This window comes from Moschus berezovskii, chromosome 26 (genome assembly GCF_049115385.1).
Source record: "Moschus berezovskii isolate FMDL1 chromosome 26, NW_MosBer_1.0, whole genome shotgun sequence".
NCBI lineage: Eukaryota > Metazoa > Chordata > Mammalia > Artiodactyla > Moschidae > Moschus > Moschus berezovskii.
In genome coordinates, this window is record NC_142485.1 from 26,052,890 (window position 1) to 26,067,911 (window position 15,022).

The following is a 15,022-nucleotide window of genomic DNA, read 5'->3' on the forward strand; positions in this document are numbered from 1 at the left end:
TAACTATTGGTAACCTTACTCTCACTGTTGTAAATATTTGTAGTATGGCTGGATGTGCAGGTGCTGTTTAGACCCACTTGAACAAAGTCATTTTTCAGTTACCTTTGAATTTAGTTACATTTTAAATGTATCAAGTAGGATTTAATGTAGATATTTTAAAACATGACATTTATTCTTTTTAGTGCCTTCTTAAAACTTCTTATGTTTCCTATGTATGGTGTTTCCTGTGAGCTTGGAAGATTTTTACTATTTTATAGTTTAATGTTACATGTAACACTTTATTCATGACTTCTGGCTAGATCTGTGATGGATTCATGTAAAGAAATGTGGCCCTCTAACTACATTGCAGTCTTTGAATATCATGTAGATGAAATCACTTTTGGATTAAGTTTGCTCTTAATTCTTTAGGAACTGAACCTTAGCTGGTATGATAAAGCATGAACTCATATTTTATTGAAGCTTGTCATTGAGTATCACATTAAAGTTCTCTTTATAGTGTTCACCGAATGCCACTATTTATGATTTTTGAAGAATTTACTGAAGTCTACTGCTAGGTTAAAAATACATTTATTAGCTAAAAACTGGACACTTTTTGACTGTGGCCTTGAAAGTTCTGTGTTCAAGGATATAGTATTTGGTGCTTGAGAACAAAATATTCTAGGCTTATAATCAGAAAAGGTTGAAAACTGATTGCACCCACTGACTCTTTCTCTTGGAAGCTACAATACATATAAGTGTAGTAGGAGATCCAACCAGTCCATCCTAAAGGAAATCAGTCCTGAATATTCATTGGAAGGACTGATGCTGAAGCTGAAACTCCAATACTTTGGCCACCTGATGCGAAGAACTGACTCATTTGAAAAGACCCTGATGCTGGGAAAGATTGAGGGCAGGAGGAGAAGGGGATGACAGAGGATGAGATGGTTGGATGGCATCACTGACTCAATGGACATAGATTTGGGTGGACTCTGGGAGTTGGTGATGGACAGGAAGGCCAGGCGTGCTGTGGTTCATGGGGTCACGCAAAGAGTCAGACATGACTGAGCGACTGAACTGAACTGAAGGGTCCTAAGGCACTCTGCAGTTAAAAATCTACTTGTGAACTTTGGCAGCATTTATCTCAAGCATTTTTGGTTAATGGAACCCTTGAGAAATCTGATGAAAACTATGAACATGAAAAAGAACGCATGTACATTTTTTTTTTCCATTTCAATACTTCATGTATCCTAAAGTCCTGGACTCTTACCTCTACTAGAGAATATGATTTGATGGTTAAACAAGTGGATTTGAACAGGGGCAGAATTTTTCTCAGCATACACATTATCATCCTTGAAGTAATTTTTTAGTTGTGTAGGTTTGGGAGGAGCTGGTTACTTAGCAGATTAGTTAATGATCTGAAACCATTCAAATGAATGAAAATACATTTGTGCCTTCTCCATGGTCATTCTTGGTGCCACTAGATAACATTTGAGTAGATAGTGATCACTTAGAGAGAGACTGTCTGGGTAACTCTGAACATCATATTGAAGTATTATACCTGCCCCAACAAAATGCTTTTTTGTCTTATGAATAAAAGGAAAGAAACTAACATTTGTTATCCCAGCATTCTCTCTTTCACCTTATTAATTTGTGTGTACTAGTACAGTGCTTCTTAAACGTTAACATTTCATACAGATCTTGGGAATCTTGTTTAGTGTCAAGAATCTGATTCAGTCAGTCCCAGGAGGGACCTGATAGTCTTCATTTCTAACAAGCTCCCCAGGATTGTTGACCAGTATTGACATTGTAGTCTGTGGACTTCAGTTTGAGTAACAGGGTCTTAGAGACTCTGAACCAACATTTGGACATCAGTACCTTAACCTAGAAATCCTGGTGTTTTTGTATTTTTGAAATTTGTTTATTTTGAAGAATTATGGTTCCAGATATACAAGTCAGCTTTTTTTTTTTTTTTACCTTAAGGCAAAGATGGACAGTCTAATCTATTTGCTCTCTCATTTAAGTATAAAAATACTTGCCCAGAACACACACATTTGTCAAAGAGGCATTTAAGGCCATCTGTCAGTGAGAGTTCCCTTTTAAGGCTCGCACACAAAGATAAAAGACCTAATAGGAGAACCAAATTAATTTATGCAGAGGCAAAATAATATGTAGCAAAATCAAATGATCCTAAATCCTTGCTGTTTAGAATGTGAACCATGGACAGGCAGCATTTGTATCATCTGGGAGCTTATTCGAATTGGAGACTCTTGGGCCCCACCTTATACCAACATTGCTTTTCAGTACACATGTTAGCAAGATTCCAGGTGTTTTAATATGAGTATATGCACATTAAAGACTGAGAAGTGCTGAGCCAGACCACTAATTTATGCTGCTTTTGTTCTCTTTATGGGATAGGAATAGCCATGGCTTCTTAAAAAAAAGAATGTTTACTTTGTCTTAAAGGAAGTAGGGATGGAGGTCGATAGAGGGAAGATTGGAAAGCATTCCAAATTGTAGTAACAAGAAAAGTAGTATAGAGTCAGATGAAGCAAGAAGAGAGTGTGAGAGAACTGCAGAAAGAAATAGGATATGGCAAATAGACCAGCACAGTGGGAGTTAAGTTGCTGTGTTGTGAGATAAAACATAGACATATGTACTGTCCCGTATGAACTGTGAATCTGTTTTTTTGCACATGTTGACAGTCTTTCAGAGTTAGTACGCTAAACCTTCATTTAACTTTGTTTCCCATGATGGTAATGTACCAATGATGATAATCTTTAGAAGGTCTTTATGAAGATATGTATTATTGTATGCAAAGCAAGATTTTACAAATGATGTAAGATTAGCACAAATGATGTGCTAATCTTCAAACCTCAGTTCAAATTCAGATTTTATGAGTTTAGCATGATTTCTTGGCATTGCTGGATGGGTACGTGAATTATAAGACACGTAACTTGGTTATCAGACCCATAAATCTACCAGGCCTATTTCCTCTTTTGATGTTATTAGAGGAGTAGAAGCACATAGTTGAGACGGTGTTCGTTCTTTTGGGAAATTGGTTGGGACTGTTTGTATAATGACTTTGGGGTTCTGCCCAGCCCTGAATCTTTCCATTTCTCCCCCGGCTCTTTGTGCTCACTAATGAAGACTGAGGTTAAATAAATGTCCAGCATCAGGCAAGACAAGTCCTGACGGATGTGGCCCTCTTTAGATCCAGAGAGTTTATTACTCACAAAGTCAGAGAAAGGAACAGTGGCCCAAAGTGCCCGCTCCCTGTATCCCTTACCCCACCACAAGGGCGACACCGAGACGACAGTTGCGTCATGAGCAGTGGGACACCCTGTTACTTAGGAGCCAGTGCTGTGCTGTAGCCGTGCTGCAGTGCAGAGTGGAGATGTGCCCTCAGTGGGGTGAGCCAAACTTGGTCTCATATTTTGTCAGAGCCCAGGGGGAGCTGAGAAATTCTTTGATGAAACCTTTCAGGGGAGAGAGAGAGGGAGGCGCCTGTGTTCCATGTTACAGGGGGACGATAAGGCCTTCTCCCAAGACTTAGATTCACTGACGATTCAATCCTTCTCTGTGTGGATACATGGAAGGTCTCCAGAAGGCCATGGCCAAGCTGTTTGCCTATAATGGCGACTTAATTGGCTGTGTCATCCACCTGTGCTGAGGAAAACAGAAAGGAGGTAAGGGAAGGAATGATGAAGCGAGACAGGAAATAACCTCCATATATGAATAAGGAACATTATAGTTGTTATTGCTGATGTTATATCAGCTGGCCTGGCGAGTGTTACTCTGAAGTATTACTAACTTTAGTTAAATCTCCGGCTTTCCTGGAGAATTACTATTAAAGTGCTCCAAAGAGAAACTAATCAACAGTAGTACGCTAATCTTGGAAATCTAGCCCTTGATGTTTTAAATCTGAGACTAATGTAAAACCATGATTCCCCACCCCACCCCCCCATTTTGGTAGCATCTTAAAAATTAGAGCATGTTTCTGTCAACAATTGCAACACTTTTGGAGGATGACTGAATTTTTTTTTTTTTAAACTGTTGGGGAGTTAACTGCTCCCTAAAGAGAATTTTGTGTATGCTACATAATACATATTTTAATTTTGGTTAGAATTCATTCAGCACTTTTCACATGATTCAGTAACAGTAGTCAGAAACTTAATTTCATTTATATAGATATTCTTATTAGAATGTGTGCTTAGTCAGTCATGTCTGACTCTTTGTGACCCTATGGACCATAGCCCATGAGGCTCCTCTTGTCTATGGGATTCTCCAGGCAAGAAGACTGGAGTGGGTTGCCATGCCCTCCTCCAGATGGTGTTCCTGACCCAGGGATGAAACCCATGTCTCTTGCATTGGTAGGTGGATTCTTTACTACTGTGCCACCGGGGAAGCTTTTCTTACTAGAATAACATACTTCATTTTCCTTGATCTATGTTTGCTGTTAATTAAATGAGCAATAGTACTACCATTCATATCATTTTACCTGTTACTTTTGGCAAGCATATACCTTTTATTGCTGTTTTTGTGTAATAGTCAGTAGTAACCAAGAGAGCTCTTTTTCTAATAAGCTTCATGCAAAATGAATTAGGGTGGCTTGAGAGTCTGGGAGACCAACAAAGAAATCAGGAGCCTATGTATGTGATGATAAAGTCCTAACTCGAAAGATGGTTTTAGAGAAAGAAAGGGAAGTTGAATCCAGATAGGATATCACAGAAAATAAACTGACAGTATCTTGGGAACTTATATTACTAACAGCAGCTATTGTGATCTGGAGATAGAAGCAGCAAGGCTTTAGGATCTACTGGCTCTTGCAGAGAGTGTCTGGAGCAAAAGTCAGAGCTCTGTGGTTCTCGGAGAAGACTTGGTTGGAGGAAATCCATGCAGCCCCTTCTGTGAGAAGGGCACCTCGTTCCCTTCCAAGAGTAGTAGTCTTTTGCCACTTCGAGGTATTAATGGGAAAGGGTGTCATTGGAAAAGGAGGTGGCATCCTGCCTGCCCTGAACATGGTAGAGCATATACCTTTGCAGCTGAAGATTCAGGCTGAGGAATCGAGAGGCTTTCTTTCGTTGTCTTGATGGGAGGCTGACAGCTTACTAGCCAGAACACTGCTCCACTGTAGTCGTGAGGCTTCCAGGCACTGTCAGTGTGCTGCCGAGAAAGCTCCCCACAGTTGGGTGCAGCCTTAAGGGCAGATGAGAGTCATGACTGATCTAGTGAATATAACAGTGCACATTGAAGGGAGCAGCAGTCAGAGAGAAGACATAGAAGCTGACCACTGGAACAGGTAAAGTCTAGTAAAAACAGAATTACTGAAGGAAATACTCACTTGAGTGAAATAAGAAAAGCAGATAGAATTATTTTTAAAAAGCAGGTTGAATTATAAATTCTTTAGAACTAGAAAAAATGACTTTCACATTTAATGTCTAGATTATTTGGAAAAGAGGATGAATGTTGTTGAGTTCCAAATTACTGGCCTAGAAAATTAAAGGGAGGAACTGTGTCATTGCACAGAGCAGAAAGTGCCGTGCCATGTTAGTTGCTCAGTCGTGTCTGACTCTTTGTGACACTATGGACTGTAGCCTTTCAGGCTCCTGTGTCCATGGGGTTTCTCCAGGCAAGAATACTGGAGTGGGTTGCATGACTTCCTCCAGGGAATCTTCCCAACCCAGGGATCAAACCCATATCTCCCGCATTGCAGGTGGATTCTTTACCATTGGGGCCACCAGGGAAGCCAGAAAGTACTAAGAAATAAAGAGGGAAATGATTAGAGGCATAAAGACAAATCTTGGGAACTGATAACACAAGGAGTTCTAAAGAAGGAAAAAAAATAGGTGGGAAGGCAATTGTTAAACAAATAATAAAAGAGTATCTTTAATGAAGGAAGACTTAAGATTGCACATCAAAATAGTTGACCGTTATGTAGCCAGGAGACACAGAATGTACACACCCTCAAAGAGTCCTCTTCTCTGACAAAGTGCTCATTTTCACCTGTCAAGATGAAAAGAAAATGTTGGCATATCCTATCTTTATAGAAACAACGTATGAATGAGATAGAGATCTGTATATAGTGGAAGGTGAAAAGGAGAGGTAACAGTTCAGTAAAGAAAGCAGTAGTTTAATCTCAGTTATTAATATAAATTCAGAAGTAAAATATTAGCACATTTAATCTGCCAGTCTCTCAAAAGAATATTAGAATGTCAAAATGTAATCATGATTTATTATCAGGAAATCTGTCAGCACAGTTGATTGTATGAAATACATTACAGGACACATCATGTAGTCATAGTGGTAGATTAGGTAAAATTCTATGTCATTCCTAATGAAAATGCACCTAAAAAGGGAGGCAGTTATTTAAATATAATAAAAGCTGTTAGCTGATGCCAGTTACAAGCACTGTTGTAATGAAAATACTCCAGAGATAGAAATTAACTGGGATTCCCTCTCTGCCACCATCATTATTAAGCATTTTTTGTAAATTATCTTGACTAGATTAAATGATTGGAATAATGTTTGGAAAGGAGGGAAGCAGATTTTTTATCTAGCCCAAGAGACTCTGGAAAATAGCTACCTAAGTTAACTTAAGTAATTATGAAATAAGGTTATGAAGTAAGTGTATAAATATTTTTCTTTATCATAGTATTAATACCCAGTAGAAATGGAAGTGGTGGAGAGTATTTTCTTCATAGTAGTAACCAGAGCTACTGGGACAAAAAAATCATAAGCAATAAATTTAGCAAGAAATGTACTAGATCTGTAGAGAAACTTTGAAGAACATGGAATAAGATTGATCAAATATAAAAACATAATTGTTTTCTTAAGTTAGAATGTGTAAAATTATTTAATGTCAGTTCTCTGCAAATTAATAAATACTTCAAGTGAGATTCCATTTTGAATCTCTATGGATTGTTTTTTAAACCGGGGGCAAAAGATTTCAAAGCTTATATGGAAGGACAGATGTCCAAAATTAGCTAAGAAAAGAAGTTAGATAGGACTTGCCTTACCAGATGTTTAAACATACTGTAAAACTTCTGTGGCATTGGAATAAATAAAACAGATGGAATGTCCAGAAATAAAACCCAACAAATAAGGAGATTTAATGTATCGACCAAGCTTGCATTTTAATTCAGTGGGAAAAGTGTAGGTATAACCAGCTATTCATGTGGAACAAAATTAAGTTGAATTTCTACCTTGTGCTGCTGCTAAGTCACTTCAGTCGTGTCCGACTCTGTGTGACCCCATAGACGGAAGCCCACCAGGCTCCCCTGTCCCTGGGATTCTCCAGGCAAGAACACTGGAGTGGGTTGCCATTTCCTTCTCCAATGTGTGAAAGTGAAAAGTGAAAGTGAAGTCGCTCAGTCGTGTCCGACCCCTAGCGACCCCATGGACTACAGCCTACCAGGCTCCTCCATCCATGGGATTTTCTAGGCAAGAGTACTGGAGTGGCTTGCCATTGCCTTCTCCGTTCTACCTTGTAATAGATACCAAAAAGCAAATGTAAAAAAGATTAACAACGAAACTTGGAAAATTTAATAGAATATATGTATAACCTATGGTTGTGGTAGCACTTCCCTTATAACTCAGTCGGTAAAGAATCTGCCTGCAATGAAAGAGACTCGGATTTAATTCCTGGATTGGGAAGATCCTCTGGAGAAGGAAATGGCAACCCATTTCAGTATTCTCGCCCGGAGAATCCCATGGACAGAGAAGCCTGGCAGGCTGCAGTCCACGGGATCACAAGAGTTGGACACAATTTAGCGACTAAACCATCACCATGGTTGGGAAAGAATTTTTAGTCCAAGTCATATTATTTGCAAAAGGTATATAAATGCAGACGTTTGATTATTTAATTCCCCTTATTCTTCTGTCTATTATGGACGTATATAGACTAGATATGATTCTTACATTTACTAATATTGAAAAATTGTTAACCTGGAGTCTAGTAGAGAATTTGGGTTGTGTGAGGTCTACCATGTAGTTTGAGTTGGGGATATATTCACTGAAGTGAATATCAAAGGACAGTGAAATGTTAGAATTTATTACTGTTACCCCATGCCTCCAAAGATTATTACAGAGATATTTCCAAGACATATTCTTTACTGTTTTGATTCTTCTTTTTTTTTTTTAATTTTAAAGGTTATTTTCCACTTACAGTTATTACCAAATGCTGGCTAGATTCCCCCTAATACATCTTTGTGCCTATCTCAGACCCAGCACTTTGTCCATCCCACTCGCCCACCCACTGCTGCTGCTGCTGCTAAGTGGCTTCAGTCGTGTCCGACTCTGTGTGACCCCATAGACGGAAGCCCACCAGGCTCCCCCGTCCCTCGGATTCTCCAGGCAAGAACACTGGAGTGGGTTGCCATTTCCTTCTCCATGATTTCTTCTTAAACAAGGCCCTCACAGCATTATAAATTGAGTTACTCATACTGTTTCACCATGGAAACCAATTTCCCTTTCAGTTTGAGTTAGTTGCAACTGATAACAGTTGTCAATTTTTTTACTCAAGGCTATGAAAGTGCCAGTATGTCTAGCACATGTGAACCTTGCAAAAGTAGAAACAGACATTCAGCCCAGACTGAAGAGCCTGTTCAAGCAAAAGTACTCAGCAAAAAGAATCATGAGCATCTGGAAAAAGTAATAAGATGTAGTAGGTCTACAGAAATATCTTCAGGTATGTTCTGTTTTGGTTTGTTTTAATTTAAGGACTTATTCATCTTAGATTTGAAAAGCTATATTAAAACTAGCTGAAAATTGATCTGTCACACTTTCCTATCATGTATAAGGTTTTATAATAGAGTTTAAGTATACAATTCTTGATACCAAAAATATAAACTGGAAATATTAATATATTTTATCGTTACTGTGATACTGTCTTTTGATGCATTTTGATAAAACTCTGAATAAACAAAGTAGTTGACATTAATTTGGTTCTCATAATTTGAACTTCTGATAATATTATCTGAATAAGAATTCCATATAAAATCTTACCATTCCCCTGCTTAAGATCTTTGGTCTTTACCATGCCTACAGGAGAATGTCCTATTGTCTTAATGCAACATATCTGGCCAGCAGAGATTTGATTCCTGCCTGCCTGCCTCTCCAGACTCCTTTCTCATACCCTCTGCCTTGAACTTGACTCTCTCAGTGGCACTGAACTGACATTTTTTCATAGCCACCGCAGGAGTTGTCTCACCTTGACAGTTGCCTTTTTTGCCTCAGGTCCTTTTCTTTGTAAGCCCTTTGCTCTGCTGGCTCTTAAATAAAATCTTAATTCTGTAATTATATCCAAGTCTAAGCAGGGATAGGTTCCCTTTTCCTTTTTGTTTTTCTGTCAAAGCGTGTGTAAACCTCTTCTGTTGCCTGTATTACATTATACAGTATTCACCTGTTTAGTGTCTGTATTGCTTTTTGAGTCCCTTGGCAATAGATAATATTTTTTCATATTTGTATCTTAAATGTTAGCGTGGTACCTGACACATGGTAGGCACTCAGTGAGTGTTTATTGAATGAATGGAGTCATGTATTTGCCACCATTTTAGTTTAAATACATATTAGTACTTTCCGGATTTATAAAGAATAAGTACATCTCAAAGAAATATGGAGAAAGAGTCAGTAAATATGGACTCTAAATTTTCAGTTGTCTGTAAGACCTTTCATGAAAATGATAATAGTAGCTACCATTTATATTATGCTTTATTGCTTACAAATTAAATAAATTACTCATTTGAACTTCATAATCCTGTGAATTTATTTTCATTTTGTAGATGAGGAAACATTATCACAGGGGGTACCTATTTTTTCTCAGTGCTCATAAAAGACCGGTAATATAAACTGGTCTGATTTAACTGGTTCTTGGAAAAAAAGTCATGCCTTTAACTCAGTAATTGTACTCTTAGGCATGCATCCTAAAGGAAACAAAGTGAAAGAAGAAATTGGGATTTAGGTGTTGACTAAACATTGTGATTCCAACTATTTTAAACAAAAATCTGGATTTAAAAAAAAGTGTAAGAACATCAAAGTATTAATAATGGTTTTATTTTCTTTAAACTCCTCTATATTTTCCAGAACTTATAATGAGTATTTATTTTTCATATTTTGAAATGACTTCTTCAAGGTCATATTGCTAGTAAATGGTAGAGCTGAAGTTTCAATCCTAGTCTCCTCTTAAGTCCAGGATCCTTTTGTCAAATATATCTGTCAATTCTGTTGTTCTGACCCCAGCATTTTGTTGAAATTTTGTAGTTTCCATCTCCTTTCACTCTCTTTATCAAATAGTGATGTCGTCAAACAGTAAACAGGTGAAGGTTGGGGAAGGGCACTAAATTGATAGGCTTAATAAATTAGTTCCGTTCCGTCGCTCAGTCGTGTCCGACTCTTTGCGACCCCGTGGACTGTAGCCTACCAGGCTTCTCCGTCCATGGGATTCTCCAGGCAAGAATACTGGAGTGGGTTACCGTTTCCTTTTCCAGGGGATCTTCCCAACCCAGGGATTGAACCCGGGTCTTCTGCATTGGAGGCCGATGCTTTAACCTCTGAGCCACCAGGGAAGCCCAATAAATTAGTTATCATTACCTAAATAGTTGATAGTTGGTCACAGTACTTCAGATCTTATTACTGTCACTTAGAAACATTACCATCAAATTTTGATGAACTAAACAAAGTTTGAATAATATAAATATTCCTTTTTTGCAAAAGGCTTAATTTTAGTTTTAACCATTACCCTAAAGTTATTTATAGCATGTAATAGTAGTTTTTGTTACATGATCATTTGATTGTAACATCTAAGGCTGCTAGTATTGAACTGTATACGGTTCAGTACAGTCCTCTTGTCCCTTGTGGATTGTGGGAAATTCCCTTGATGTGTATGCTTCTAAGAGTGAATGGTCAAAGTTTACTATATGAGAGTTATATCAGTCATATCAACACAAGTTTATAACAGATCATTTGATATTTTCCCCAAAGAGATTATTTTTAAGTAGAGCATAAACCATAGCTTGTGATAACATTTCAATTCAGGCAAACGATTTTAAGGAAATCTGCTTATTTTTTTTTTCATTCATTTATTCATATTATAGACCCTGTCTTTACTATTCATACACATTTTATGTTCATCCTTATGTCTGCCCTTTCCTGCAGCACATGCTAGGAGAATACTACAGCAGTCTAACAGAAATGCATGCAATGAAGCGCCAGGTAACAATCTGCTTAGTTCTGGTGTCTGCTTTTTGTTAATTTTTACCATTGGTCCTAAAAATCCTTAGTTTTATTGTTCTAATTATTTTAAAGATTTAGTTTAGTGTGTATGTTATTTGGCTGGTAAAAGTGAAAGAGAATTCATACCCATTAAATTCTGAAGCTTTTCATTTATAATTCTTAATTGGTAAAATTGCCTGCTTTTCTCTTACTTTCATTTTCTGTTCGTGTCTGTAACATAACCAACACATTCATGTAGGTAATAGAAAACTTTTTTATAATTTAGTGTTTTATTTTATTTATTTTGTATTCTTTAAATGCTTATGAGCATTAATATTTTTGGAAACAAAATACAGTTGTTTTTATTCTTAGCTCTGATTTACAGTGTTAAGTATTGTGTATGACTTCTGTTGTAGTTCTTGTTTTTTTCTTACCAGTCCACACATGTAAAAAAATAAACCATTGAACAAAACAACCATGACATGCAAAGACCATGATTAATAAAGGTCATGGAAAATTGCAGAATTGTCTTTAAACTATGAATATTTATTAGACATGTATGATTTAGAATTGTAAATATTCTTTAATGCCTTCTCTGCTACACATGAGTGAAAAAGAAAAGCCTGTTATGAACCTTTAGGGGAATTTAAAGAAAAACAAAACAAGGATCTATCACAGATGAAGTTAAATATATCAGTGGCACTTCTAAAGAAAAGAACTCTGAAGAAAGGATAAAAACAAAATGGAGCCATAGAAATCTGGCTGAGGTCAAAGATTTTTCTAGCTTAAACTAGTGCACCTCAATCCAGAAAGAGAATGGTAAAAGCTTTCCACTTCTCTATTGTAGGGATGAAGTATATGTTTGCTATAATTCATTATTTGGAAATAACCTTTACTGATATATAATTTAGAGTGATCATTTTATCACATACAAAAGTATGCAAGATGTCATTAAATATGCTTTGTTCTTGTATCTTGAAGATAAAAACCATTTTTTGAAACAACTGATCAAACTACAATGTAGTGTATGAATTTGGAAAGTTTGTATGCTGTCACATCTTATCTGGATTTTTCCTATAAGTAGAAATTTCCTACTGAGATAGTTCCAGTTCCTGCTCATAATAAATATTTTTATAGTAACTGCATCATAGTATATCATTTCATTTTATACTCATAAATGTCTGAGGCACGGTAGGGACATTGTATATTTATTATCCTTATTATTTTATATTTGTGGAAATTGAGGCCTGAGGATGTTAATTTGCTTAGCAAGTTAGTGGAAAGTTTTTCCACTAAACCACATTTACTTTGCATTTAAAAATTTTTTTTCTTGGAAAAAGTGAATTAAATCTTAATGATCTTGCAATATTTATTTGAAAGCACAATGTATTTGTATTAAAACACTTAACATTTCAAATTCCCTATCTTGAAAATTTAGCACAACTTTTTGTGAACTGGAATGAATTTAAACTTAAGTATTTATCTATTTGTGATTCTATTACTCTGGAAAGTTTATAGAGTTTGATAGCTAGAACAACACTTGGAAATTTTTTTTTTCATAGAGAACTCAAAATGGGAACAGTTCCTAATTTATGTTTTTAAAAGTAAAGGTATGACCGTGTACCTTTTAGTGTGATAACTCTTTGTAATAAATACATGCAGCAGAAATGTTGCTAAATAATAGAGTGGTACCTAGATTCTGTGAAACTGAAAAGTTCATTTGGGTCACAGCTTGCTTCAGCTTATACTGAGTGTGTCAGTAAGACACTGTAGTAAAATTGTACCTATTTTGTTACATTTACAAATTCAGTTTTACAGCAGGATAGTAGAGATTTGAGCATCAGTAGATCTAACTAGATAAACCTTAAAGTAGTAGGTCTCCTTGGCAGCATTTAGTTTGTTCTCAGCATTAACAAATTTCCTTTTCTGTAAAAAAGTTCATATTAGCAAAAAAAGAAAATGATTTTCAACTCACTTATTTTGTTCAAGTGCTGAAAGATTTCCACTGATTATTCCTATGAAACATGTAAAATTTTCCAGATATTTTTCACTGAGAAATAACTTTGGTCTAAGTAATGCTAGATAATGTTATTTCTTTAGTAAGTAGTATGTATCTTGAGATTTTTTAGAATTATCTTCATCCTGGTAATTACTAAGATTCTTTTTTTACTTTTAAAGCTCTGCGATAGAATTGTGTTCTGATTTTTAAGTAATTTAAAGTTGAGAGTAATGATGCAAGGTAATAGAAATAGTCAGGAATATATTTCACCAATATTAACTTTCTGATCTTTAATATCTTCCAGAAACCGGGAGTGATTTTTCCATGTTCGAGGCTTTGCGGGATACCATTTATTCGGAAGTAGCTACGTTGATTTCTCAAAATGAATCTCGTCCACATTTTCTTATTGAACTCTTCCATGAGCTTCAGCTACTTAATACAGACTATTTGAGACAGAGGGCTTTGTATGCACTGCAGGTATCTTATACCTAGCATTCTCTTTGTTCTCCCACTTTGTTAGATTGAAGTATGTGCTTGTTCCATAAGTATTTCAAGCTGTTTCTTTATGTATTTCCATGCCATTTTAATAATCTTCTTATATAGCTTAAGTGGCTTTAGATACAAGTCTTTTTCTGACAGTTTTTCATTGTATTGTCCTGTTATATCTTCTTCATAGTTGATCTTTGAGGTTGGGAGGATTGCCTTTGTTCTGCTCTCTGCTTCTACTTTTAATTTTGTGATTAAACACAAATGTCTTTCATAAATAGCTATCTTCTCTCCTTTTTTTAGGACATAGTATCCAGGCATATTTCTGAGAACCATGAAAAAGAAGGAGAAAATATAAAGTCAGTGAATTCTGGTACTTGGATAGCATCCAACTCAGAACTTACTCCCAGTGAAAGCCTTGCTACTACTGATGATGTAAGCTGATAATGATGAATGAAATGTAGATATAATTTCAGTATGCAGCTAACAAAAGTAGTTTGTTAATAAATTGTGATTATACCCTATATATTTAGTTTTTAGCTTTTTTCAAAAGCTAAGTGTAATGTATTGCTTAATTTTGAGGTGAGATATGAAATTCAGTCAAGATATGACAGCAGTCAAACACCGAAAGTTATATAGAAATGATAGCTTATAAGGTCTAAAATAAACTGTATTTATATCTCCTTTGTCCAACATAGGAGTTGAGTCGTAATAGCTCAGTTAGTAAAGAATCTACTTGCAATGTAGGAGACCCTGGTTCAATTCCTGGGTTGGAAAGATCCACTGGAGAAGGGATAGGCTACCCACTCCAGTATTCTTGGGCTTCCCTTGTGACTTAGCTGGTAAAGAATCCACCTGAAATGTGGGAGACCTGGGTTTAATCCCTGGGTTGGGAAGATCCCCTGGAGAAGGGAAAGGCTACCCACTCCAGTATTCTGGCCTATAGAATTTCATGCACTATATAGTCCATGGGATCACAAAAGAGTCAGACACGACTAAGCAACTTTCACACACTCACTCACACATTTAGTAAAAATGTGTGTGTTCATTCAAGACATTTGAGTAAATCATACAGCAGTTAGATCACAGAACCCTTGAGTAAATACAAGATAAATTGTGTTTTGGGGTTAGAAGAGAAACTAGACAAAAGAAAGCCTAGAAGAAAATGTAATTTAATGTATTAAAACTGTTGAAGAAAATTTTGAGTAAAGTAAAAAGGGCCTGGAAATGGAAGAGTGATGAGGGAAGTATATATTTTCAATAAACTGTGTTCTCCAAATAGCACCTACTTTGCACATAGTGGATTGAATGTATGCCAACTGCTAGGAGACTGAGGAGGTAATGAGCTCA

General features: G+C 36.4%; 1 protein-coding gene across 26 annotated transcripts in view; it reads left to right on the plus strand.

Moving 5' to 3' along the window:
• The window catches only part of PCM1 (pericentriolar material 1), an 86,004-nt gene that overhangs the window by 50,574 nt on the left and 20,408 nt on the right, over nt 1-15,022 (plus strand). For 10 of the 26 annotated variants that reach the window (XM_088832789.1, XM_055416465.2, XM_055416464.2 and 7 more), the window contains 4 exons: nt 8,501-8,665; nt 11,131-11,187; nt 13,491-13,663; nt 13,976-14,107. In XM_088832789.1, coding sequence (XP_088688915.1) covers nt 8,501-8,665; nt 11,131-11,187; nt 13,491-13,663; nt 13,976-14,107 — 527 coding nt within the window. The remainder of the gene's footprint in view (nt 1-8,500; nt 8,666-11,130; nt 11,188-13,490; nt 13,664-13,975; nt 14,108-15,022) is intronic. The other 16 variants (XM_088832787.1, XM_088832791.1, XM_055416471.2 and 13 more) reach the window with 2 other exon arrangements.